The sequence below is a fragment of the Ranitomeya imitator genome, chromosome 1 (assembly GCF_032444005.1).
Source record: "Ranitomeya imitator isolate aRanImi1 chromosome 1, aRanImi1.pri, whole genome shotgun sequence".
Lineage (NCBI taxonomy): Eukaryota > Metazoa > Chordata > Amphibia > Anura > Dendrobatidae > Ranitomeya > Ranitomeya imitator.
The window spans coordinates 965,370,434-965,398,071 of record NC_091282.1 but is presented as its reverse complement, the minus strand read 5'-3'; the positions used below and the strand labels follow the sequence as shown (position 1 = coordinate 965,398,071).

The window sequence follows — 27,638 nt, the reverse complement described above, 5'->3', positions numbered from 1 at the left end:
ATTTTTAGGCACACGGGGGCTCTCCAAACGTGACATGGTGTCCGCTAAAGAGTGGAGCCAATTTTTGATTCAAAAAGTCAAATGGCACTCCTTCCCTTCCAAGCCCTGCCGTGCGCCCAAACAGTGGTTAACCCCCACATATGAGGTATCAATGTACTCAGGACAAATTGGACAACAACTTTCGTGGTTCAGTTTCTCCTTTTACCATTGGGAAAATAAAAAAAATCTTACTAAAAGATAATTTTTGTGACTAAAAAGTTAAATGTTCATTTTTTCCTTCCATGTTGCTTCTGCTGCTGTGAAGCACCTGAAGGGTTAATAAACTTCTTGAATGTGGTTTTGAGTACCTTGAGGGGTGCAGATTTTAGAATGGTGTCACTTTTGGGTATTTTCAGCCATATAGACCCCTCAAACTGACTTCAAATGTGAGGTGGTCCCTAAAAAAAATGGTTTTATAAATTTCGTTGTAAAAATGACAAATCGCTGGTCAAATTTTAACCCTTATAACTTCCTAACAAAAAAAAATTTTGTTTCCAAAATTGTGCTGATGTAAAGTAAACATGTGGGAAATGTTATTTATTAACTATTTTGTGTCACATATCTCTCTGGTTTAACAGAATAAAAATTCAAAATGTTTAAATTGCGAAATTTTCAAAATTTTCGCCAAATTTCCGTTTTTATCACAAATAAACACAGAATTTATTGACCTAAATTTACCACTAACATGAAGCCCAATATGTCACGAAAAAACAATCTCAGAACCGCTAGGATCCGTTGAAGCGTTCCTGAGTTATTACCTCATAAAGGGACACTGGTCAGAATTGCAAAAAACGGCAAGGTCTTTAAGGTCAAAATAGGCTGGGTCATGAAGAGGTTAAAAAAACGCAAACGCATGAAAAAACGCATGTAAACGCGTCAAAACGCCGTGTTTTTTTCACCACATGCAAAAACGCATGCGTCAAAAAACGCAGCGTTTGCACGCGTTTACATGCGTTTTTTCACCATGCGTTTTTTTGCGCTTTTTACCGCAAAAACGCACCCAAAAAAACGCAAATGTGAAACCAGCCTTACATAGTTTTGTATCATCTGCAAATATCGATATTTTACTGTGTAAATCTTCTACCAGATCATTAATAAATATGTTGAAGAGAACAGGTCCCAATACCGACCCCTGCGGTACCCCACTGGTCACAGCGACCCAGTTAGAGACTATACCATAGATCTGGTAATAGATGAGCGTACTATGTTTATTATGTTCTTTTTTCTCAATTTATTTATGCACACTGTTGTAAGTCACTTAAAATAATTCTTTGTATCTATTATTTTTATACAGTATGTGGTCTGCATGAAAAGAATGGTCAAAGGAGCCTGATCAGTAGAGATGAATCAATTTGGTGAACCCTGAACCCTGGTCCACATCCATAGTCTATGGCCGCTGGACCTCACGGTTTGTGAATCGCTGCCTATCTACTAGAATTCCTGTTACCTCCTCTGATTAATTGTCCCAGTGCAGTGTCATACATGTATCAGACTGCAAGAAAGACATGGACTAAAAAATCAGAATAGGCGCTTGGGATTCCACCATGTAAGAGGTGGTCTACATGACTTCAATCATGAGTCCCCAGACTGTTGATAAGGATTCAGTCATCTCCACTGGTCAAGGAATTATCTGAACTATAACTAATTTGGTGTCATAATAATCATTTTGGTTTTAATTTTCTGTTTAATACAAATTATAAAAAAAATAAAATTGTCCTCTGGGGTTTTGATTGGTCATGTCTAGCCTTTGTAGGTTAATAATCTACTATGTTATAAAAAAAAAATAAAATCAACCAAATTGAAACATGAATTCATGGTTTGGGGGACATGAATCGACTGACAAGTTCTCTTTCAAAAATGTCATGTTGTATTTTTTTAAAGGGAATAGAGTGGAATATTTTGTAAAAGTGAATCTGTTTCTATTTATTAACACTGATTTAGGTGCATGCTTATACCTAAAATATGTAATGACGGTAAATGTAAATGCTTTTTCGTTAGGTGAAAGGATTTTTAAGTTTGCTTGAAAATCATCGGTTTTGGCAGCACATCTTTCTGTGGAAACAGGACATGTGATTCTCAGAACCATATTATTCTATGCCACAGAATACTTGTACTAATGATCATTCTGTATCCATGGAAGTGCTTCGGCCTGTTTACACAGGCTACTAAACAACTGTTGATTGTCATGCATGCACGCAATCAAAGGTCTTTTTGATGACAGTCGTAAACCATTGTAAATGCATCCTAGCTTTGCGTCTTTATTTACCGGTAAATATTCTTCAGTTTTGGAATTTTTCCTGCTTGACTGGTTTCTTGCAAGATATTATAATGTAAGCATCACTTACATATAAATGTTATGTTTGCATCACATTGCATTAAGGCGTAAATAACCTTTTTCAAAATTGTTTTTATATTTTAACCTCTTCTCTACCCATAAATTTTCTGATTTTTCGGTTTTATTTTTTCCTTATCTTTAAAGAGCCATTACTTTTTTATTTTTTCAGTCATATAGCCATAAGAGGGCTTGTTTTTTGCTGAAGGAGTTGTAGTTTTGAATTATACCATTTATTTTACCATATAGTGTATGGGAAAGCAGGAAAAAAGTTCTAAGTGTGTTGAAATTGCAAAAAAAGTCCAATTCCACAATTATTTTTGTGGGCTTTTTATTTACCATGTTCACTATAAGGTACAATTGATCTGGCAATGTGATTCTCCATATCAGAATGAATATGCAGATACTAACTATATAGTGTTTTTATTTAGGTGGTGAAAAAAAGTGGAATCTTGTAAAAAATAAAATAAAAAAAAATTGGTTTTTGTATCTGTAACATTTTCATTTTTTGAGATCTGGGGCTGACTGATGGCTTATTTTTTGCAATATTGCAATACAATATTTTCATCACCTCAATGCATTTCATTGCAATGTTTCAGCTGCCAAAAACTGTCATTTTGATGTTTTGATTGTTTCTTTTTACGCCGCTTACCAATTGGATTAATTTAGTTTATGTGTTGAGAGATTGGGCTTTTATGGACACAGCAATACCACATATGTGCATTTTAATTTTGTTTTTTTGTTGTTGTTTTTTTAATGAAGCAAAAGGGGGTTATCTGAAATTTTGTGGTTTTTTTAATTTTTTAATTTAAACTCTTTACGGTCTACAATAGTCTCCTTAAGAAACTTGAAGCTGTTATCCTCCTATTACCTGTGCTATATATAGCAGGGCTTCAGCACTGCTATGCATAGCAGAAATTGCAATTTCCTATAAATAACGGCCATGGGCACGGGGGTCACCAACTATCATGACAACCCATCGGCACCCCGTGATCATGTGACTGCGTCACCGATGGGCAGGATGAATGTCATGCTTCCGGCTGGCATGTGTTAAATCCCCATCAGTGATTGACAGCGAGAACTAACTGGCTCACAGCCATGGGGGATCACCGCTCTGGTCGCTGCTGTTAACTTACCGTCACATTAAGCGACGCTGCAGTGATATAGACAACGAGCCGATCGCTGCAGCGTCGCTGTTTAGGTCACTAGGAGACGTCAAACATCGGCAACAGCTGAACGATGCAGGAGCGATCCAGTGACGTACTTATCGTTCTCGCTGGTTGATGTTCCATGAAAAACCATTGCAGGCATCGTTGCTTTTGCTGTCAAACATGACGAATCACGCCGACCTGACGACCAAATAAAGTTCTGGACTTCTAGCTCCGACCAGTGATCTCACAGCGGGATCCAGATCGCTGCTGCGTGTCAAACACAACGAGATCGCTATCCAGGACGCTGCAACTTCACGGATCGTTGTTGTTCTCGTTGGAAAGTTGCTCAGTGTGAAGATACCTTTAGAGACATTTGATAGCTGATTAAATCAGCCATCAAGTGCGGAGAAAGATGTGGGCTCGCTGAGAGACGCTACACACATATACGTCAAAGGTAGTATAAAAATTAAGCCTTCACATGCAGATCAGTGGGAGTCTAAAATATATAGCTGGAAAACTTGGGACTAGATCAATCATTGTTATAGTAGGAGAAATTAAATTTTAATAGTAACTTTCCAAGGTTACAGCATTTTTGTTAAGCACCTGTGGGCTCACAATGTTCAGAGCATCCGTGGATAGTTTTACAAATAAGGTCAGTTTTGGAGATTTTCTGACACTGATATTCCTCAAAATGTGGCTTGGCATCCACAATACATTCCAGGCAAATCAGTGCTCCAAAAATCAAATCTCAATTCTTCTCTTTCAAATCCTGCTGTGTGGCCAAACAGTAGGTTTTGATAGGATGTGGGGTGTTGCAGCTCTTGGAGAGAAACCATGCAATAAATTGTAGGGTCAATTTTCCACTATTATGCATTGTGGAGCTGAAAAACTTGAATGCAAAAAGGGGTTTTCCCTCTAAAAAAAAGTATATTTTCATTAATAGATCTTGGAATAATAATAAGTTCCACAATTGAATGTGTTTAAAAAATATTTTCCTGTGCTGAGATAATCTTACAAATGTGCACCTGCAACAAGGTGGAATGGAGTGGTAGTCGTGGGTGAGTTCACTAAGCAACAGTCAGTGAGCTCTCCGACACCTTGTACATGAAAAGATAAACTCCCGGTACTGCTATACAGTTGATTACCTCCGTTCCACATTCACATCTCCTTCCCAGGGCGGCGAAGAGACAGACAATGACATGTTCAATGCTTTTTATGACGGAAACGTTTACTTGCAGAATAGATGTCTTCAGGCACAAATTACAAGAAGGTTTAGCAGTATCAATATCTTCAGGCACAGGTTATTTTCCTGGGAAGTTGTGCTACTAGGATATGAATTCTATCCCTTCTCCACAGCCTCTATTCAGTCCTCAGCCACAGCTGCTGACTCTCTTCTTGTGTACCAGTAAGCACTCCATCTTGACCCTGTCTTGGTCTCATGCTGCCGGACTCTCTTCTAGTATTCTAGCCCGCACACTGTCTTGACTCTGTCTTGGTCTCAGGCTGCCGGACTCTTGTACTCACGTGGACCCTTGACTCAATGTGTACTGAGTCTGACCTCTTGTCTGAGTGCGCTTACACCATCACTGGTCCACACTGTTCCTGTAATGCTGTTTTACCTTTACGGGCGTCCTCAGGATGATACTTCCAACCACTGACTCTGGTCCTAGAGGTCTGGAATCTTCCTACTCTTGCCCTGTCTCTGCGACACAGATTCTATTTACGCCTTGGCCTGGGCATGGCCGCCCAGGCACTGCACTCTATTCACTTCTTGCCCGGGGAATGGCTACTCGGGCTCTGCCGCTGATTTCCTGCTGCTGTTCCCTTATCTACTTGCTCCTTCCTCCAAGTTAACCCATGCCTGCTTGTAGTCTACCACTGCTCCCCTTCTAGAGCCTTCTTCTGCTTCCAACTATTGGCCATCCTGTCGCATCATTTCACTCATATGCACAACACATTTATAATATATTAGAACACACATGTGGGGATGAGTAGCAAGAGAAGAAGAGGTGCCATATCACCCCCAACACACCTGCTATGCGCTGCATAATGGCTGTGTCTGACCATGCAGGAACATGGTCTTATCACACCTCGCACCTTACCACTGCTTCTGTGAAGGGGAGGATCCAAAAGAGTATGCAGATATTACATCATGGGATCACAGCTGATTCTTTTTGTGAGCAAAACATTTCAGTGCCTGTTTTTAACCCCTTTACCCCCAAGGGTGGTTTGCACGTTAATGACCGGGCCAATTTTTACAATTCTGACCACTGTCCTATTATGAGGTTATAACTCTGGAACGCTTCAACGGATCCCAGTGATTCTCACACTGTTTTCTCGTGACATATTGTACTTCATGAGAGTGGTAAAAATTCTTTGATAGTACCTGCGTTTATTTGTGAAAAAAACGGAAATTTGGCGAAAATTATGAAAATTTCGCAATTTTCCAACTTTGAATTTTTATGCAATTAAATCAGAGATATGTCACACAATATACTTAATAAGTAACATTTCCCACATGTCTACTTTACATCAGCATTTTTTTTGTTAGGGAGTTAATAGGGTTAAAAGTTGACCAGCAATTTCTCATTTTCACAACACCATTTTTTTTTTTTAGGGACCACATCTCATTTGAAGTCATTTTGAGGGAACTTTATGATAGAAAATACCCAAGTGTGACACCATTCTAAAAACTGCACCCCTCAAGGTGCTCAAAATCATATTCAAGAAGTTTATTAACCCTTATGGTGCTTCACAGGAATTTTTGGAATGTTTAAATAAAAATGAACATTTAACTTTTTTTCACAAAAAAATTACTTCAGCTCCAATTTGTTTTATTTTACCAAGGGTAACTGGAGAAAATGGACCCCAAAAGTTGTTGTACAATTTGTCCTGAGTACATCGATACCCCATATGTGGGGGTAAACCACTGTTTGACAGAGCTCGGAAACGAAGGAGCGCCATTTGACTTTTCAATGCAAAATTGACTGGAATCGAGATGGGACACCATGTTGCGTTTGGAGAGCCCCTGATGTGCCTAAACATTGAAACCCCCCACAAGTGACACCATTTTGGAAAGTATATCCCCTAAGGAACTTATCTAGAGGTGTGGTGAGCACTTTGACCCACCAAGTGTTTCACAGAAGTTTATAATGCAGAATCGTAAGAATAAAAAATCATATTTTTTCACAAAAATTATCTTTTCACCACCAATTTATTATTTTCCCAAGGGTAAGAGAAGAAATTGGACAGCAAAAGTTGTTGTACAATTTGTACTGAGTACGCGGATACCCCATATGTGGGGGTAAACCACTGTTTGGGCGCATGGGTGAGCTCAGAAGGGAAGGATCGCCGTTTGACTTTTCAATGCAAAATTGACAGGAATTGAGATGGGACGCCATGTTGCGTTTGGAGAGCCCCTGATGTGCCTAAACATTAAAACCCCCCACAAGTGACACCATTTTGGAAAGTAGACCCCCCTAAAGAACTTATCTAGAGGTGTGGTGAGCACTTTGACCCACCAAGTGCTTCACAGAAGTTTATAATACAGAACCGTAAAAATAAAAAATCATATTTTTTCACAAAAATTATCTTTTTGCCCCCAATTTATTATTTTCCCAAGGGTAAGAGAAGAAATTGGACCACAAAAGTTGTTGGACAATTTGTCCTGAGTACGATGATACCCCATATGTGGGGGTAAACCACTGTTTGGGCGCATGGGAGAGCTCGGAAGGGAAGGAGCGCCGTTTGACTTTTCAATGCAAAATTGACAGGAATTGAGATGGAACGCCATGTTGCGTTTGGAGAGCCCCTGATGTGCCTAAACATTGAAACCCCCCACAAGTGACACCATTTTGGAAAGTAGACCCCCTAAGGAATTTATCTAGAGGTGTGGTGAGCACTTTGACCCACCAAGTACTTCACAGAAGTTTATAATGCAGAACCGTAAAAATAAAAAATCATATTTTTTCACAAAAATTATCTTTTCACCCTGAATTTTTTATTTTCTCAAGGGTAAGAGAATAAATTGGACCACAAAAGTTGTTGTACAATTTGTCCTGAGTACGCAGATACCCCATATGTGGAGGTAAATTACTGTTTGGGTGCATGGGAGAGCTTGGAAGGGAAGTAGTGCCGTTTGACTTTTCAATGCAAAATTGACAGGAATTGAGATGGGACACCATGTTGTGTTTGGAGAGCCACTGATGTGCCTAAACATTGACACCCCATAAGTGACACCATTTTGGAAATTAGACCCCCTACGGAACTTATCTAGATGTGTTTTGAGTGCTTTGACCCACCAAGTGCTTCACAGAAGTTTATAATGCAGAGTCCTAAAAATAAAACAAAATTTTTTTCCCAACGTTTGTTGCCCAATTTGTCCTGAATGCGTTGATACACCATATGTGGGGGGAACCACTGTTTGGGCACGTGGGAGGGCTCGGAAGGGAAGTAGGTCTGCAGGTGTCACATTGCGTTTGCAAAGCCCCTAATGTACCTAAACAGTAGAAACCCCCCACAAGTGACACCATTTTGGAAAGTAGACCCCCTATGGAACTTATCTAGATGTGTGGTGAGCGCTTTGACCCACCAGGGGCTTCACAGAAGTTTATAATGCAGAGACATAAAAATAAAACAAAAATTTTTTCCCACAAAAATTATTTTTTAGCCCCCAGTTTTGTATTTTCCCAAGGGCCCCCAAAATTTGACCCCAAAATTTGTTGTGCAATTTGTCCTGAGTAAACTGATACCCCATATGTGGGGGGGAACCACTGTTTGGGCGCATGGGAGGGATCGGAAGGGAAGGAGCTCCATTTGGAATGCAGACTTAGATGGAATGGTCTTCAGATGTCACATTGCGTTTGCAGAGCCCCTAATGTACCTAAATAGTAGAAACCCCCCACAAGTGACACCATTTTGGAGACTAGACCCCTAAGGAACTCATCTAGATGTGTTGTGAGAGCTTTGAACCCCCAAATGTTTCACTACAGTTTGTAACGCAGAGCCGTGAAAATAAAAAAAAAAAACTTTCCCCCCAAAATTATTTTTAAGCCCCCAGTTTTGTATTTTCCCAAGGGTAAAAGGAGAAATTCGACCACAAAACTTGTTGTCCAATTTGTCCTGAGTACGTTGATACCCCATATGTGGGGGGGAACCACTGTTTGGGCGCATGGGAGGGCTCAGAAGGGAAGGAGTGCCATTTGGAATGCAGACTTAGATGGAATGGTCTGCAGGCGTCACATTGCGTTTGCAGAGCCCCTAATGTACCTAAACAGTAGAAACCCCACACAAGTGACCCCATATTGGAAACTAGACCCCCAGGGATCTTATCTAGATGTGTTGTGAGAACTTTGAACCCTGCTCTGAGCAGGCTCTGTGAAGCCACCTCCCTCCCTGCAGGACCCGGATGCCGTGGCCATCTTGGACCCGGGCCTGGAGCAGGGAGGGAGGTAGAGAGACCCTCGCAGCAATGCGATCATATCACGTTGCTGCGGGGGGCTCAGGGAAGCCCGCAGGGAGCCCCCTCCCTGCGCGATGCTTCCCTGTACCGTCGGCACATCGCAATCATGTTTGATCGCGGTGTGCCGGGGGTTAATGTGCCGGGAGCGGTCCGTGACCGCTCCTGGCACATAGTGCCGGATGTCAGCTGCGATAGGCAGATGACACCCGGCCGTGATCGGCCGCGCTCCCCCCGTGAGCACGGCCGATCGCGTATGACGTGCTATCCCGTCGGTGGTCATAGGGGCCCACCCCACCTCGACGGGATAGTACGTCTAATGTCAGAAAGGGGTTAAACAATACTTTACCTAAAAGAAATAATCACGGTGATACCCTGCTGTGCTATCTGTATACTCTTTTGCTTCCTCCCCTGCCCAGGAGATGTGGTATGATGAGACCATTACACCGTACACAGCAGGGGCACATTTATTAGATTATCTCAGCACAGGATAATTTTGGATAACACATCCAATTGTGGAGTTTATTTTATTACAAGTTCTGTTGTTTAAAAAGTTTTTTTTTCAGGGGAAAACCCCTTTGAGCAACAATGTAGTGAAATAAATGTAATTGTTTATTTTTCTTTTCAATTTACATTAGGCAAAGATGCAGTTTCTAAAATAGCATCTAAAGTGGAGATTTTTTGACACCTCCACATTATAAGCACCTCAAAGTCAATTAAACAGATTGCAGTTGTTCTTTAAAAAGTAGGTTTTGAAAACTAGTAAGAAATGAAAATTTGCCTCTATTGTTAACAAAATAAAAGGACATTTAAAAAATGATGCTGATGAAAAGTAGTTATAAGTTAAATGCTATTTAGCAACTAGTTTGCATGGTATACCTATTTAATTAATAATTAAATGTTTAACTAAAACATTTCAGATATTTTCTAAAAAAAAAAAACCCTCAGATTATATTCTCCTTTCTTTACCACTAAGATAAAGCCCACCTTTAAAAAACCATTAAAAAAAACAGTCTCATAATCACCGAGACCAGACAAAGCATTCCAAATTATTATTACTTAGGCTGCCGTCACACTAGCAGTATTTGGTCAGTATTTTACATCAGTATTTGTAAGCCAAAACCAGGAGAGGAACAATTAGAGGAAAAGTATAATAGAAACATATGCACCACTCTGAATTTATCACCCACTCCTGGTTTTGGCTTATAAATACTGAGGTAAAATACTGACCAAATACTGCTAGTGTGACGGCAGCCTTAAAGTGAGGCATGTCAGATTTGTAAAATAGGGCTCTGTCATGAAGAGGTTAAATGAAATGGTGTTCATGGACTTAAAGGGACACTGTCACCTGGATTTGGAGGGAACAATCTTCAGCCATGGAGGCGGGGTTTTGGGGTTTTTGATTCACCCTTTCCTTACCCGCTGGCTGCATGCTGGCTGCAATATTGGATTGAAGTTCATTCTCTGTCCTCCATAGTACACGCCTGCGCAAGGCAATCTTGCCTTGTGCAGGCATGTACTACAGAAGTCATTGCTTCAAAAGCCACCCCTCACAGATGTATTGAGGACATGGGCTACAAGTGTCACATTCCTTGTGTTAAGCCACTCATGACCAATAGACAACGCCAGAAGAGTCTTACCTGGACCAAGGAGAAAAAAGAACCGGACTGTTGCTCAGTGGTCCAAGGTGTTGTTTTCAGATGAAAGTAAATTTTGCATTTCATTTGGAAATCAAGGTCACGGAGTCTAGAGAAAGAGTGTAGAGGCACATAATCGAAGCTGCTTGAGGTCTAGTGTGAAGTTTCCACAATCAGTGATGGTTTGGAGAGCCATGTCATCTGCTGGTGTAGGTCCACTGTTTTTTTTATCAAGACCAATGTCAGCGCAGCTGTCTACCAGAAAATTTTAGAACACTTCATGCTCCCCTCTGCCGACACAGTTTTTGGAGATGGAAATTTCATTTTCCAGGACTTGGCACTTGTCCACACTGCCAAAAGTACCAATACCTGGTTTAGAAACAACAGTATCACTGTGCTTGACTGGCCAGCAAACTCGCCTGACTTTACCTCCATAGAGAATCTATAGGGTATTGTCAAGAGGAAGGTAAGAGACACCAGACCCAACAATGCAGACAAGCTGAAGGCTGCTGTCAAAGCAACCTGGGCTTCCATAACACCTCAGCAGTGCCACAGACTGATCGCCTCCATGCCATGCCGCATTCATGCAGTAATTGATGTAAAAGGAGCCCCAACCAAGTATTGAGTGCATTTACTGAATATACATTTCAGTAGGCCAACATGTCGGATTTTAAAATCATTTTTCAAGCTGGTGTTCTAAAGTATTCTAATTTACTGAGATAATGACTTTTGGGTTTTCATTGGCTGTAAGCCATAATCATCAACATTAACAGAAATAAACACTTGAAATAGACCACTCTATTTGTAATGACTATATATAATATAATACATTTTTGATGATATTCTAATTTTGTGAAAAGCACCTGTAGTTGAACATACCTATGTTACATCAACTGACCAAACAATTACCACACTGTGGTATGTACCGTGGCACTTAAATGTTTGGGCACCCTTGGTCGAAATTACTGTTATTGTAAACAGTTAAGCAAGTTAAAGATGGAATGATCTATAGATAAAGTTTACACATTTTCTTATATATTTATATTGTAGGTATACAGTATATATATATGTAGGTATACAGTATATATATATATATATATATATATATATATACCTACAATATAAATATATAAGAAAATGTGAATATATATATATACTAGATGGTGGCCCGATTCCAACGCATCGGGTATTCTAGAATTTGCATGTCCATGTAGTATATTGCACAGCCCATGTAGTATATTGCCCAGCCACGTAGTATATTGCCCAACAACGTAGTATATTTCCCAGCCACGTAGCAAATTGCCCAGCCACATAGTATATTGTCCAACCACGTAGTATATTGTCCAACCACGTATTATATTGCCCAGCCACGTAGTATATTGCCCAGCCACGCAGTATATTGCCCAGTGTTGTAGTATATTGCCCAGCCACATAGTATATTGCCCAGCTACATAGTATATTGCCCAGTCACGTAGTATACAGCACAGAGCAACGTAGTATACAGCACAGACATGTAGTATACTGCCCAGTGATGTATATTGCCCAGCCACGTAGTGTGCAGCACAGAGCCACACAGTATACAGCACAGACACGTAGTATACTGTCCAGTCATGTAGTATACTGCCCAGTCACATAGTATATTGGCTAGTCACGTAGTATATTGACCAGCCACATAGTATATTGCTCAGCCACATAGTATATTGCACACACCGCGTAGGATACATTGCCCAGCCCGCGCAGTACCATGCATGCAGTATATAACACAGGCCACGTAGTGTATAACAGAGGCCACGTAGTGTATAGCACAGCCCACACAGTACATTGCACAGCCCGTGCAGTACATTGCACAGCCCGCGTAGTACATTGCACAGCCCGCGCAGTACATTGCACAGCCCGCATAGTACATTGCACAGCCCGTGCAGTACATTTCACAGCCCACGCAGTACATTGCACAGCCCGCGCAGTACATCGCACAGCTCGCGCAGTACATCGCACAGCCCGCGCAGTACATCACACAGCCAGTGCAGTACATTGCACAGCCCGTGCAGTATATTGCCCAGCCACGTATTATGTTGCCCAGTCACGTAGTATATTGCCCAGTCACGTAGTATATTGCCCAGCCACGTAGTATATTGACCAGCCACGTAGTAGTATATAATAAAGCCCGCGTAATGTATTGCACAGCCCACGCAGTATATAGCAATGTAGGCACCATATCCCTGTTAAAAAAAGAATTAAATAAAAAATAGTTATATACTCACCCTCCATTGGCCCCCAGAGCGAAGCGTTTACCGACGCTCCTTGCGCGCTCTAGTCTGAAGAGTGCATTGCGGTCTCGCGAGATGATGACGTAGCGGGCTCGCGAGTCCGCACGTCATCATCTCACGAGACCGCAATGCATGGAGCGGTCACCGGGGCGTCGCGAGGAGCGGGAAAGGCCTGTTCCTGATCCGACGGACGATGAGTATATAACTATTTTTTATTTTTTTTATTATTTTTAAAATTAGATCTTTTTACTATTGATGCTGCATAGGCCACATGAATAGTAAAAAGTTGGTCACACAGGGTTAATAGCAGCGTTAACCAAGTGCATTACACCACGGTCAACGCTGCCATTAACCCTGTGTGAGCGATGACTGGAGAGGAGTACGGAGCGGGCACTGACTGCGGGGGGGAAGGACTGCCGGACTGTGCCCGTCCCTGATTGGTCGTGGCTGTTTTGCCACGACCAATCAGCGACTTGGATTTCCATGACAGACAGAGGCCACGACCAATGAATATCCATGACAGACAGACAGAAAGACAGACAGACAGACAGACGGAAGAGGCCCTTAGACAATTATATAGTATATATATATATATGTATATATATATATATATATATATATATAATTAAGTATATGTAATTGTTTTTTTTTTTCGTACTTTTCATTTTATAACATTACAAAAAGGAAAATGGCCTGATGCACAAGTTTTGGCGCCCTGCAATGTTAGTATCTAGTAGCACCCCCATTTTCAAGTATCACAGCTTGTAAACGCTCTTAGTGGCCTGCCGAGAGTCTTTTAATTCTTCCAGTTCTGTGGTTCCTGGGTCATCTTACATGCACTGCTATTTGTGGTCTAGCCATAGATTTTCAATGATGTTCAGATTATAACACAAAGTAAAGAGTCCATATAAAAGTGCTGGTTTGCCCACTTGGCCCTGAGTCCAGCTTAGTCTTTTAGCTAGTATTAGGGTTAGTGTTGGTTTTAGGGTTTGGGTTGGTATTAGGGTTAGGGTTGGGATTAGGGTTAGGGGTGTATTAGGGTTAGATTTGTGGCTAGTGTTATGGTTAGGTTTGGGATTAGGGTTAGGGGTGTTTTGGGGTTAGGGTTGGAGTTAGAATTGGGGACTTTCCACTGTTTAGGCACAACAGGAGCTCTTCAAATGCAACATGGTGTCTGATCTCAATTCTAGACAATTCTGTGTTGAAAAAGTCAAACGGTGCTCCTTCCTTTCCGAGCTCTGCCATGCACCCAAACAGTGGTTTTCCCCACATATGGGGTAGCAGCATACTCAGAAAAAAAGTGAACAACCACTTTTGGGGTCCAATTTCTCCTGTTACGGTTGAGAAAATAAAAAATTGGGGGAGAAAAGATCATTTTTGTGGAAAAAATATGATTTTTTATTTTCACGGCTCTTCATTATCAACTTCTGTGATGCACTTGGGGGTTCAAAGTGCTCACCACACATCTAGATAAGTTCCTTAGGGAGTCTAGTTTCCAAAATGATGTCACTTGTGGGGGTTTCCACTGTTTATTCACATCAGGGGCTCTCTAAACATGACATGGCGTCGATCTCCATTCCTGCCAATTTTGCATTGAAAAGTCAAACGGCGCTTCTTCCCTTCCGAGCTCTGCCATGCGCCCAAACAGTGGTGTACCTGCACATATGGGGTATCAGCATACTCAGGACAAATTGTACAACTTTTGGGGTCCAAGTTCTCCTGTTACCCTTGGTAAAATAAAAAAAGTTAAATGTTCATTGTTTTTAAACATTCCAAAAATTCCTGTGAAGCAACTAAAGGGTTAATAAACTTCTTAAATGTGATTTTGAGCACTTTGAGAGGTGCAGTTTGAAAGGTGTCACACTTGGTTATTTTCTATCATATAGACCCCTCAAAGTGACTTCAAATGTGATGTGGTCCCTAAAACAATTGGTGTTGTAAAAATAAGAAATTGCTGGTCAACTTTTAACCCTTATAACTTCCTAACAAAAAAAATTGTTTCCAAAATTGTGCTGATGTAAAGTAGACATGTGGCAAATGTTACTTCTTAAGTATTTGGTGTGACATATCTGTGTGATTTAAAGGCATGAAAATTCAAAGTTGGAAAATTGTGAAATTTTCAATATTTTCGCCAAATTTCTGCTTTTTTCACAAATAAACCCAAGTCATATCAAGTAAATTGTACCACTTTCATGAAGTACAATATGTCTCGAGAATCACCGGGATCCATGGAAGCGTTCCAGAGTTATTACCTCATAAAGGGACAGTGGTCAAAATTGTAAAAATTGGCCTGGTCATTAACATGCAAACCATTAACATACAAACTGCCCTTGGGGTTAAAGTGTTTAAAGGGGTGTCAGACTGCATTTGTGTTTGTCATGGGACAAATACAGCTTCCAACATAACTTCCTTACTGAGGCTCAAGTGTGCTTCTGATTCTTGCCTAAGTCTATCATATGTGCTACTATGTGCTGAAAGTCTATATTCTAGATAGTATTTGCTCTCTGATATAGAACGCTGATAAACAGTAATCATCATAATTACCACAGCAATTAATAACTATCTTCCTCTAGACTCTGGATGTAATGAAATAACTGGTACCATCAATTGTACAAGAATACAGCATCAGAACCAGCATCAGTGCATGCATACATTGCTAGAATCACCACTAGTACATGAAAACCTCACCAACATCAACATCAGTACAGGAATGCATAGCTAGAACCACCAAAAGTACATCAATACAGCACCATAACCACCATCAGTACATGAAAAAAGAACCAGACATACCATACATACTGAAATACTTTATTAAAAAATTCAGATGAATATGAGTAGATCTATAGTACCGAGCTGCAGCACTATACTATTAATGGAGCTGTATTGTTCCTCTCCACAGCTAATCATCACATTTGGCCACCGGCATAACAAACAGGACTGCGGGGAATCGCACCCCCATTAAACTGATATTGATGATTACCAATATGTCATCAATATAGAGTGATGGACAACCTTTTAAAGAGTACTGTATCATCTTCTTTCTTTAGAAGTGCACCACTCCTCTTCCTCCCAAATTCCTTTTCCTCCCAAATTCCTTCTTGCTAGTGTTGGTGCCTGCCTGAAGATTGACAGTTTGGATGCACCACTGAAGGACCACTAGGTACAAGCAGAGGAGGCTTTTCCACTGCAACATGGCAAAAGCACAGGGACACTGAAGCTGCCCGGATGCAGTGATCTGCATAGCTTTAGAGCAGTACTGCCAGGCTCTAAAGCATGCAAGCATTGCACGATATATAAACTGTACTATTAAAAATATTTTACTTCCACACTGTGCTCTCTTCTAAAATAGTATCTTAACACTGTCCTCGCCTATTATAAAATATTGCCTTCACACAGTCTCACTTATGAAATATAACCCCCACATTGTTTATCTTTATGAAACTTAACCGCTGCACCGTTACCTTTAAAAACTATCACTGCCTCTCTATCCATCTTTATGATCTATAACAGACACACCATTCTTCCTTATGAACTGGAACTACAACACTGTCTGCTCATATTAAATATTGCCTCCATACCGTCTCATTTATGAATTTTTACTGCCACACTACCTTCCTTATTAACTATACTCACTACACCATCCTCCTTTATGAACTATAACTGCCCCACTGTCTGCTTCTATAAAATATTTCCCCTGCACTCTCCCACTTGTGAACTATCACCATCACACCTTTCTCTCTTATGCTTTCCCTATCTCTACATTTTCCCCATCTTCATCGTTTTCCGCAACCCATGTTGCCCACTCTTCACATTTCAAGGCATTGGTCCCACGTAAAGGATCTTTATTTGTCTAAAATTCAAAGCAACTCACTGAAAAAGGACACAAATTTAAAAAATCACGGAAAAATGACAGCTGCCGTTAACAACACCAAGACACAATATTAATTCACTGCAGCAGGGCTCATGAGAAAGCCAGAGGTAGCACTGATGCAAAATACTGATCTCAGGTCATCTCAAAATACTAATTTTTAGTCTCAGGTCCTGTGATATTTCACTTTCTCTATATAACACATGCAGGTCTCATTTACTCAACCTATGCAATTTCGACGCAAGAATAAAAAGTAAATAGACCCTACCGTATCAGAGATTAATTATTGACCATCAGGTAGAGCTCGGCATTGGTATACCCGGGATTTCAGTCCTATAGGAAGACTAATAAAGACACATGCACCAGATTGTCTTTAAAGAGAATCTCAATTATTATGACATAGACACATTTTTTTATAAGGGGGACTGGTAACATAAAAGATTACTTAACTATTGCATAATTATTATCTTGAATATTGGTAAAGACAATGATTTGGAAATGACAATGACTACATATCATGATAAATTGCAATTATGGCGCTCATGTGGCACCTGGAGTTAGTGTAAAAAACATTGTAAACAGTTTGGCCTTGGCATAGATAGAAGTTTGTGATTTCCTATGAATTTACAGAATATGGGAATTTTAAGCCCACTTGTACAGCCATACTCCCGTTCAGTCAATTCCAAATATTGCACATTTGCGAAAACAAGGATGTCATCGAGTGACAGATGATAACCACAAGAATGTTTTAAATTGAATTTTAAACTTAAGGTACCTTCACACTAAACGATATCGCTAGCGATCCGTGACGTTGCAGCGTCCTGGCTAGCGATATCGTTCAGTTTGACACACAGCAGCGATCAGAATCCTGCTGTGATGTCGTTGGTCGGGGCTAGAAGGCCAGAACTTTATTTCGTCGCTGGATCTCCCGCTGACATCGCTGAATCGACGTGTGTGACAGCGATCCAGCGATGTCTTCGCTGGTAACCAGGGTAAACATCGGGTTACTAAGTGCAGGGCCGCGCTTAGTAACCCGATGTTTACCCTGGTTACCATCCTAAAAGTAAAAAAAACAAACACTTCACACTTACCTTCCGCTGTCTGTCCTCCGGCGCTGTGCTTTCCTGCACTCACTGTGAGCACAGCGGCCGGAAAGCAGAGCGGTGACGTCACCGCTCTGCTTTCCGGCCGCTGTGCTCACAGCCAGTACAGAGAAGCACAGCGCCGGGGACAGACAGCAGAAGGTAAGTATGAAGCGTTTGTTTTTTTTTACTTTTAGGATGGTAACCAGGGTAAACATCGGGTTACTAAGCGCGGCCCTGCGCTTAGTAACCCGATGTTTACCCTGGTTACCGGCATCGTTGGTCGCTGGAGAGCTGTCTGTGTGACAGCTCTCCAGCGACCAAACAGCGATGCTGCAGCGATCGACATCGTTGTCGGTATCGCTGCAGCGTCGCTGAGTGTGAAGGTACCTTTAGAAATAAATTTAATTCTTTCACAATTCCCCTCTTTTTATCATCTTGTCTATCTTCCTAAAAATCCCTCCCTCCCTCATCTCCATAGGTCTGCAAGACAACCTTACTTCACAAAGTACAAGGCTAACACTAATTACATTGGGCAAAACAAATATTTGATACACTGTTGATCTTTCAAGTTTTCCCACCTAAAAAGAATGGAGAGGTCAGAATCTAAAAATAAAAACCAGAAAATCACATTGTATGACCCACATTGTAGGTGAGAAAACTTGCAAAATCAGTACTCTATGAAATACTTATTTGTGGAGGAAAATGGTGTATGCCTCTTCTAAGTCTTGATGTCCCTGCTCTGACTGTGGATGGGGAGGTGGGGAGATGCAGCGGCAGAGCAGCTGGTCACAGGTGGCAGGAGCTGGGGCTGCAGCTAACTCCTGAGCCTGCTGCTAAAGAGAAATGAATATTCACTGCATTCAATGCCCTTGGGAGTGGAAAGTAGTGAATATTCGTTTCTCTTTAATAACCTACACGCTGTTAGCCACAGCAGCCGGCTTCCTGCAGTTGCCAGACTTTTGCGTGTCCCTGCTACTTAATGGAATGAATATTCACTGCTAACCACTCACATAGTTGTGGAATGCAGTGAGTATTCATTCCATTTAGCATCAGGGACATGAGAACACCCAGCAGCTGCTGGAAGCCGTCGGCTGCGGCTAACAGCGTGTACATTATTAGTGAGAAATGAATACTCACTGCTCTCCATGCACATATTCCTATCATGGAGAGAAGTGAGTATTCTGGCAGCCGTCCTCAGACTGTAAGCAGCGCTTGACTTCACTGTCATGTGCTGTTTACAAGCATAAAGCAACTACTGGCATCAGAACAGGAAGCTGAAAAGGAGCGCAGGAAAGTAAGTATAACATTTTATGTGTTTTATTAATGTTTTTCTGATGGGGGGTCCATGTATACCAGGATGGAGATGGGGGCCCTGCATACCAGGATAGGGATAATGGGGCCATGCATACAAGGATAGGGATGAGGGGGCCATGCATAACAGGATGCATGCCAGGATAGTGAAGAGGAGGTCATGCAAAACAAGATAGAGTTGAGGAGGCCATGCATATCCAGATATGGATGAGGGGGCCACGCATACCATGATGGGAATGTGGGCTATGCATACCAGGATAGGGATGATGGGGCCATGCATACCAGGACAGGGGTAAGGGGGCCATGTATACCAGGATAGGGATGAGGGAGCCATGCATGCCAGGATAGGGATGAGGGGACCATGCATACAAGGATAGGGATGAGGGGGCCATGCATAACAGGATGCATGCCAGGATAGTGAACAGGATGTCATGCAAAACAAGATAGAGTTGAAGAGGCCATGCATATCCAGATTTCAAGTTTTAGGTTACCTGAAGAAGGCCTGCAATTAGTTCTGAAAAAATTCTTTATAAGCTTTATTATTATTGCAATAACCAGAATTAAAAAAAATCCTTGAATAAGATAATGAATTACTTATGTGATACATCCATTTATTCCCTTAAACAAACCACAATAGCCATGAAGGAAATGGAAGGTCATTCAATGAGCTTGTTTTCCTTTACTCTTCCTTTATCTTCTCAGCCTGTTCTATATCATGGGTAACTTTCAGAAGTCCTGCAGGATCTATATAATTACAACATGCAGGACCTGCAACTTGACAAAATCCACTCTGTGAGGCTGTGAGATAAATAAGTGCCACTGCATGTTAATTGATTATTATAATGAGCTGTCTCATATACACAGATTCAACACTGAGAGCATCAAAAAGTTACATTATCAAAGATATCACCAAGTTCCTCTATCAGCTAAGCATTTCTCATTGTCACACACATTACTCTCAACGGGATAGTCAACACCATTCCTGCCTTCAAATATCATGGATTTTGCAGCAAGTGTTTATTATGATGAGAATGGGTGATACGTTTGGCAATCATGTGTTGTGGAACATTTTTTTAAGGGAAGACTTTATCTTCCTATACCCATGTTGCTGGCTCCAACCTAGCTGATGAGATGCACTTGTTATAACAGTTATTACTATTTATTATTATAGCGTAATTTATTCCATGGAGCTTTACATGTGAGGAGGGGTATACATAGCAAAATCAAATACAATAATCTTAAACAATACAAGTCGTGACTGGTACAGTAGCTGAGAGGACCCTGCCCACGAGGGCTCACAATCTACATGGCATGAGTGAGGATACAGTAGGGGAGGGCAGCGCTGGTCATGCAGCGATGTGGTGGAGCGAGGGTTACTGCAGCTTGTAGGCTTGTCGGAAGAGGTAGGTCTTCAGGTTCTTTTTGAAGGTTTCGATGGTAGGCGAGAGTCTGATATGTTGCGGTAGAGAATTCCAGAGTAGGGGTGATGGGTGAGAGAAATCTTGTATGCAACAATGTGGGAAGAGGAGGTAAGAGGGGAGTAGAGAAGGAGATCTTGTGAGGATCGGAGGTTGCGTGTAGGTAAGTACAAGGAGATAAGGTCACAGATGTATGGAGGAGACAGGTTGTGGATGGCTTTGTTTGTCATGGTTAGGGTTTTGTACTGGAGTCTCTGGGCAATGGGGAACCAGTGAAGGGAATGACAGAGGGGAGAGGCCGGGGAATAGCGGGGGGACAGGTGGATTAGTTGGTCAGCAGAGTTTAGAATAGATTGGAGGGGTGCGAAATTGTTCGAGGGGAGGCCACAGAGCAGGAGACGCTTTAAACCTAATCAATGTAGGAACTAATATAGGTGTAACATTATATTTGGAGTGCTATTTAAGAGTGACTGTATATGAGTTCAAGAGCTCATGAGCGTTGGGATATTTTTGCTTTGTACAACCTCCTCTGGCTCTTTGAGTTGAAAGGGTAAAACTATTTTCAATTGATTCTGTATTTTGGGAGAATGTTTCCCAAATGCCTTTCTCTAGTGAGGACTATATGGAGCCACAATTGGCTTGGACTGGCCCACAGGAGAACAAGAGAATCCTCTGGTGGGCCCTTTATATGAGGAATACATGGCACAATAAACTTGAATCACTATGTACAGACAGATGCAGCATCTTATTCATTTAACAATCTACCCAGTTCATTGTTACATAAATTTGTGATTGAGGTTAATGTTACATTTGCACATAGCTGAAAAGTTGGATCCTGGAGTTGATTAGTGGTGTGTCCTTGGCATCCCAGTCCGACACTGGCCACAAATATATCATAGCTGTAAGGAGTCTTTGTGCCATCGTACAGGCACAACTGTGATGTAAGTTGTATGCTCGATGTCTGATCACAGAACATTTGCTTAATTCATGACAAAATTGCATGTCAATCTTTCGGATCAAAATTTTAAAATTGAGCAGCAATTGGGATATACAGTATGAGCGATATAATCAAATGCAAATAATAGCCAATGCTGTATATTGCATTCTTTTATTTGAAGGACATTTGATTTAGGCTATATCAATGAAGTAAAACTTTACTACAGTTTTTTTTATCAAATTTACATTTTATTGTGTAGAAATACGCAGAATGTGTGTGGTACTGTACCAAGAAAGATTTAACCTGCAAGTCCTAGTGCGAGGAATAGGCTGAACTGGATATTAGTAATTTGAACTCAGCAATTCCTTGTAAATATTCCACAGGTACAGAAGATAAATTAATTATAAGTGTAAATTATTATTGTGCTTACATTACTTTTTTTCTCACAACAGCCATGAAGTCTACTTCATCTGCTACTCTACTCTTCTGGTTCACCCTCGCAATAACAAAGGCTGCCAAAATGATCATCGTCCCGCCAATAATGTTTGAAAGTCACTTATATATATTCAAAACAGTGGCCACAGCTCTTCATGAAAAAGGCCATGAAACCGAATTTCTGGTTTCAGAAGGAAGGGAAATACCACCATCAAGTCATTACAAAATCCAGCGCTATCCAGGGATTTTTAACAGCACTACATCCGATGAATTTCTTCAATCAAAAATGAAGAATATATTTTCCGGGAGGTTCACAGCACTAGAAATGTTTGATATTCTTGACCATTATTCCAGTAATTGTGACATTATGGTGGGAAACCAGGAGCTGATGCAGCGTTTAAAGAAAGAAAACTATGACATGGTGATTGTTGATCCAAATGAAATGTGTGGTCTTGTCATAGCCAATATTTTGGATATTAAATATGTTGTGTTTTCTACAGGACTTTGGTTCCCAGTTGAGGTTGGTGCCCCTGCACCTTTATCATATGTTCCAGAATTTAATTCACTTCTCACAGATCGCATGGACTTGTTGGAGAGAATTAAAAATACAATTGTTTATTTAGTCTCTCGGTTTGGAATAAATTTTATCGTCCTACCAAAATATGATCGAATAATGAGGAAATACAACATTTTACCAGCTAGATCTATGTATGAATTGATACAAGGATCCTCTCTTTGGCTGCTTTGCACTGATGTTGCACTGGAATTTCCTAGACCTACTCTCCCACATGTTGTGTATGTTGGAGGAATTCTCACCAAACCAGTTAAACCGCTACCACAGGTAAGGTTTTATTATTGTTGTCATAATATTTTAATAACATTTTTTATTTTTTCACAAAACATATTTTCCTTCCAGTCCCAATAATGGTAAACTAAAAATGAACATAATCTTTCATATTGAAAAAAATCCACTATACTCACCCTCCCAGTGCTTCTATGGCAAGCTCCTCTCTTGCAGTATACAGCTCTGGCAAAAGTTAAGAGACCACTGAAAAATGATCAGTTTGTCTGATTTTTCTCTTTATAGGTATATTTTTGAGCAAAATGTAAATTGTTCTGGAAACTTCTGACAACATGTCTCTAAATTTCCAAGCAATACATTTTGTATTTTTTTTCAGACAAAGAAAAATGTTCAAAATAAAAAAAACCCCCAGTGCTTTCAGACCTCAAATATTGCAAAAAACTGTAATACATATCTTAATTATACTAACTAACTAATCTATATTAACTTCTATATATTGTTTTCTTGGTAAATACCTATATATTGACTATAAATTTGGTACATTCCAAACTATAATTATAATTTTTTGAACTTTCATTTTAAACAACATCTTTTTCACATAACTGGCATGCATCCCTGTTAGGAATTTGAAAAAAAAAAAGCATCAATATATTGGCCCCAGAGTATAAATGCCTCACTTGTTATAAACATTTTGCTACAGCAACATTGTCAAATATAATGTCTTCTTTCCGCGGGTTTTTTAGATCAAGCTTTATGTTTCATGCTAAAATTAAACTTCTATATACAGTACTGAGCAAAAGATTTAGGCAACTCTAGAATCTAAGTATGAACATGTTAAAGGGAACCTGTCAGCAGGATTGTGTTGAGTAACCTACAGACAGTGTCATATGCAGCACTGTGTGAGTCCCAAGGAAACTAAAGTTGCAACACAATTGTGATATTTATTTAATTATTTATTTTTTACGATGCAACTATTTTTATTCTATGCATCCATGGTTTTGGGCACCGGTGCTCAGGAAGGATATAATGGAACTAGAGAGAGTACAAAGGAGGGCAACAAAATTAATAAAGGGGATGGGAGAACTACAATACCCAGATAGATTAGCGAAATTAGGATTATTTAGTCTAGAAAAAAGACGACTGAGGGGCGATCTAATAACCATGTATAAGTATATAAGGGGACAATACAAATATCTCGCTGAGGATCTGTTTATACCAAGGAAGGTGACGGGCACAAGGGGGCATTCTTTGCGTCTGGAGGAGAGAAGGTTTTTCCACCAACATAGAAGAGGATTCTTTACTGTTAGGGCAGTGAGAATCTGGAATTGCTTGCCTGAGGAGGTGGTGATGGCGAACTCAGTCGAGGGGTTCAAGAGAGGCCTGGATGTCTTCCTGGAGCAGAACAATATTGTATCATACAATTATTAGGTTCTGTAGAAGGACGTAGATCTGGGTATTTATTATGATGGAATATAGGCTGAACTGGATGGACAAATGTCTTTTTTCGGCCTTACTATGTTACTATGTTACTATGTTACTATGGTTGTACATCAAATCCAGTTAGATGATACTTATTTTGAATAGTTGAGCTTTCCATTAAAAATTCATGACCATTGGAAGCCATTGTTAACCTATTTGTGCCCCTCGACTAATGATCGCGGGTTCAAATCCCATAGGTGGACTGAAAATGAATGGACAAACAAAAAAAAAAAAAAGTTTAAAAAATATCCAAAAACTTAAATCACCCTCTTTTTCCAAGTTTATACATCAAGAATTTAAAAAAAAAAAAACATTTGGTATTATCATGTTAGTAAAAAAAACAAAATCTACAATTAGTTAACCCTTACGATAAACGCCCCAAAATATAATCAAAAGGACAGATTTTCTGTCTTTTAATTGGTGCACTTCCCCCCAAAAATGTAACAAAAATAAACATAATGCTCTATTGATGTAAATATAAAAATTGCATGAACCTCAAGTTTTTTCAGTCATAATTTTTTTTACCACTAAAATATAAAAATCTATACTAAACTAATTTTATTATTGCTGTAGTCATACTGAAACAGAAAATCATATTTCCATATTTCCATATTTTACTGGCATTTTTACTGCGCAATAAATGGCAAAAAAGTAAAATGTAAAACAATTACATACCGCATAGTACATTTATACACATCAGCTTCATTATTATTCTGACAGCATCCTATCATCCCACACATGAAGAGGAAAGAATCAGTTCTTATCCTCAACTCGATTTTCTTGCTTTCCAGCAAGTTAAATAATTACACTGTTCTATATATTTTCAAAAATTTTCAGGTTCAGTTAAGAAATGAGCCATTTCTTTATGATTTTGACCTCCTGAATTGAAATTTGAAAATAAAAATGTTTAATTGGCTCTTGTTTATTTTATATAAAAGAGTTTACCTTTCACTGCTACATATTAATAATGCATACAATTTCAGGACATTGAACGCTGATGACAATTTTAGTCAGCACTACCATCTGAAAATAGCACACATTAATTAAATAAATAAATAAAATGTGGGATCCCCTTAGTTTTACTAACCAGCAGAAGGAAAGCAGACATTTGGGGGCTAGTGGTTTTATTCTGGGAAGGGGCCAATATCCATTAAGGTTCCCATCCTATTATTAACAGCTCACAGCGGTGAAAAAAAACTGTGGAGTGTCCCGTATTTTTAATAACCAGCAAAGGCTAAACGGACAGCTGCATGCTGATCTTAATAGGCTGGGAAGGCACAATGGATATTGGGCCCCTCCCAGACTAATAACACTCGCCCCCAGTCACCGCAGAAATGTTGTATCCATTAAATGTGTTAATACTGGGGCTTAGGGTACCGTCACACTATAACATTTCGATCGCTACGACGGTACGATTCGTGACGTTCCAGCGATATCGTTACGATATCGCTGTGTCTGACACGCAGCAGCGATCAGGGATCCTGCTGAGAATCGTACGTCGTAGCAGATCGTTTAGAACTTTCTTTCATCGCTGGATCTCCCGCTGTCATCGCTAGATCGGTGTGTGTGACACCGATCTAGCGATCTAGCGATGCGATCCAGCGATGCGTTCGCTTGTAACCAGGGTAAACATCGGGTAACTAAGCGCAGGACCGCGCTTAGTTACCCGATGTTTACCCTGGTTACAAGCGTTAAACTAAAAAAAAAAAAACAGCACATACTTACATCTGGTGTCCGTCAGGTCCCTTGCCGTCTCTGCTTCCCGCACTGTGACTGCCGGCCGTAAAGTGAAAGCAGAGCACAGCGGCTGTGCTTTCACTTTCACTTTACGGCCGGCAGTCACAATTCGGGAAGCAGACTGCAAGGGACCTGACGGACACCAGAATGTAAGTATGTGCTGTTTGTTTTTTTTTAGTTTAACGCTTGTAACCAGGGTAAACATCGGGTAACTAAGCGCGGTCCTGCGCTTAGTTACCCGATGTTTACCCTGGTTACCCAGGGACCTCGGCATCGTTGGTCGCTGGAGAGCTGTCTGTGTGACAGCTCCCCAGCGACCACACTACGATTTACCTACGATCACGGCCAGGTCATATCGCTGGTCGTGATCGTAGGTAAATCGTATAGTGTGACGGTACCCTTAGCCTCGGCTCTTCCCGCTGGCCCTGGTGGATTGGCAAATGGGGTAATGATTTTGGAGTTGATAAATTTCTTACTCTGCAAGCGGTGACATAAGTAAGTGTAAGGAGGTTGCTTTCCCTGCTCCTTACCTGGAACCACTTAGTCAGACAGCTGGGTTGTTGAGTGGAAGACTTTCTGCCCTGGACAGAAGGGACCATGTGACTGCAGGGGGCAGAGAATAAGAGAGAGGGGTGTGGTCAGAAAAGAGCGGAAGAGCAGAGCGCGTGGGACAAAGGGGACAGTGCGCCAAAGAGAGAACAGGCTGCAGCGCCGCGCTCCCCAAAAGAGAGTGTTCCCCGTGAGGACACTGAGGCTGAGATACCCACCATAGTGAAGGCTGCATGTGAGGGTGTGGACTTGGAAGCCTTCGCAAACAGAGAAGAGTTTTCCCCTGACAGCGCAGAGACAGTGACCCGAGTACGCAGCCCTGGTGACCACAGTGACAAGCCAAGACCCCTGAGTGTGATAAGTAAACTGCCCAGTGTGTGTGTAGCATTGCTACTGCAGAGGGACTGCCAGCCTAACATATATAGACTCCTGCAGCAGCATGACTGTGCTATTTCCTGCTTCCAGTTTCACTCTGAGAAAAGACTGCAAAGATTTAACCTCGGATTCTCCAGTTCCCAGGAGACAGAGGAGAGATTGCAAAATCTTCAAGTGCTGCTGGTGACTGTATCCACGTTGGAATAAGGACCCTCCAGTCTGGACCTCGCTGGACTGATAAGTTACAAGAACATTCGTTAACCGTTTCGATTCCGCTTAACTGTTTACTGTTTGCTTTATCTCTATTAACCCCCTGTTTTCTCCCTGCGAGGAGAATCTTACTCCTGCTAATAAATCCCCCTCAACAGTTGGTCTGCCTGTTTCGTGGTGACATACTCTACCCTGCACTCTATTACACTTGGCGTAGTTGGCATCATGTCACAGCGCGGAAAGGGCAGACCAAGCAGTTGGGGGAGGCCCCAGGTCTAGCATCTCCCTGGGAGACATGTTAGTTAACCTGCCAAAATTCTCAGGGAGCGATGTCGTGTTGTGGAGTTGGATGGAACGCATCCGAGGGATGATGCGGATGCATCCTATGACACCGGCTCTGCAGGCGGAAATAGCTGTGATGGCCCTAGTGGGGTATGGACGGGATTCTGTTATGCTCAGAACCCCCAGGTGAGAGATACCCTGGACAAAGTATTACGTATACTTGAGGAGACGCATGGGGACCCCACTGATGTAGGGGAGCTGCGCAT

General features: G+C 41.0%; 1 protein-coding gene across 3 annotated transcripts in view; it reads left to right on the top strand.

Moving 5' to 3' along the window:
* The window catches only part of UGT8 (UDP glycosyltransferase 8), a 194,231-nt gene that overhangs the window by 57,385 nt on the left and 109,208 nt on the right, over positions 1–27,638 (top strand). For 2 of the 3 annotated variants that reach the window (XM_069743765.1, XM_069743766.1), the window contains 2 exons: positions 1,334–1,447; positions 21,956–22,779. In XM_069743765.1, coding sequence (XP_069599866.1) covers positions 1,429–1,447; positions 21,956–22,779 — 843 coding nt within the window. In that variant the 5' untranslated portion in view covers positions 1,334–1,428. The remainder of the gene's footprint in view (positions 1–1,333; positions 1,448–21,955; positions 22,780–27,638) is intronic. The other variant, XM_069743767.1, reaches the window with a different exon arrangement.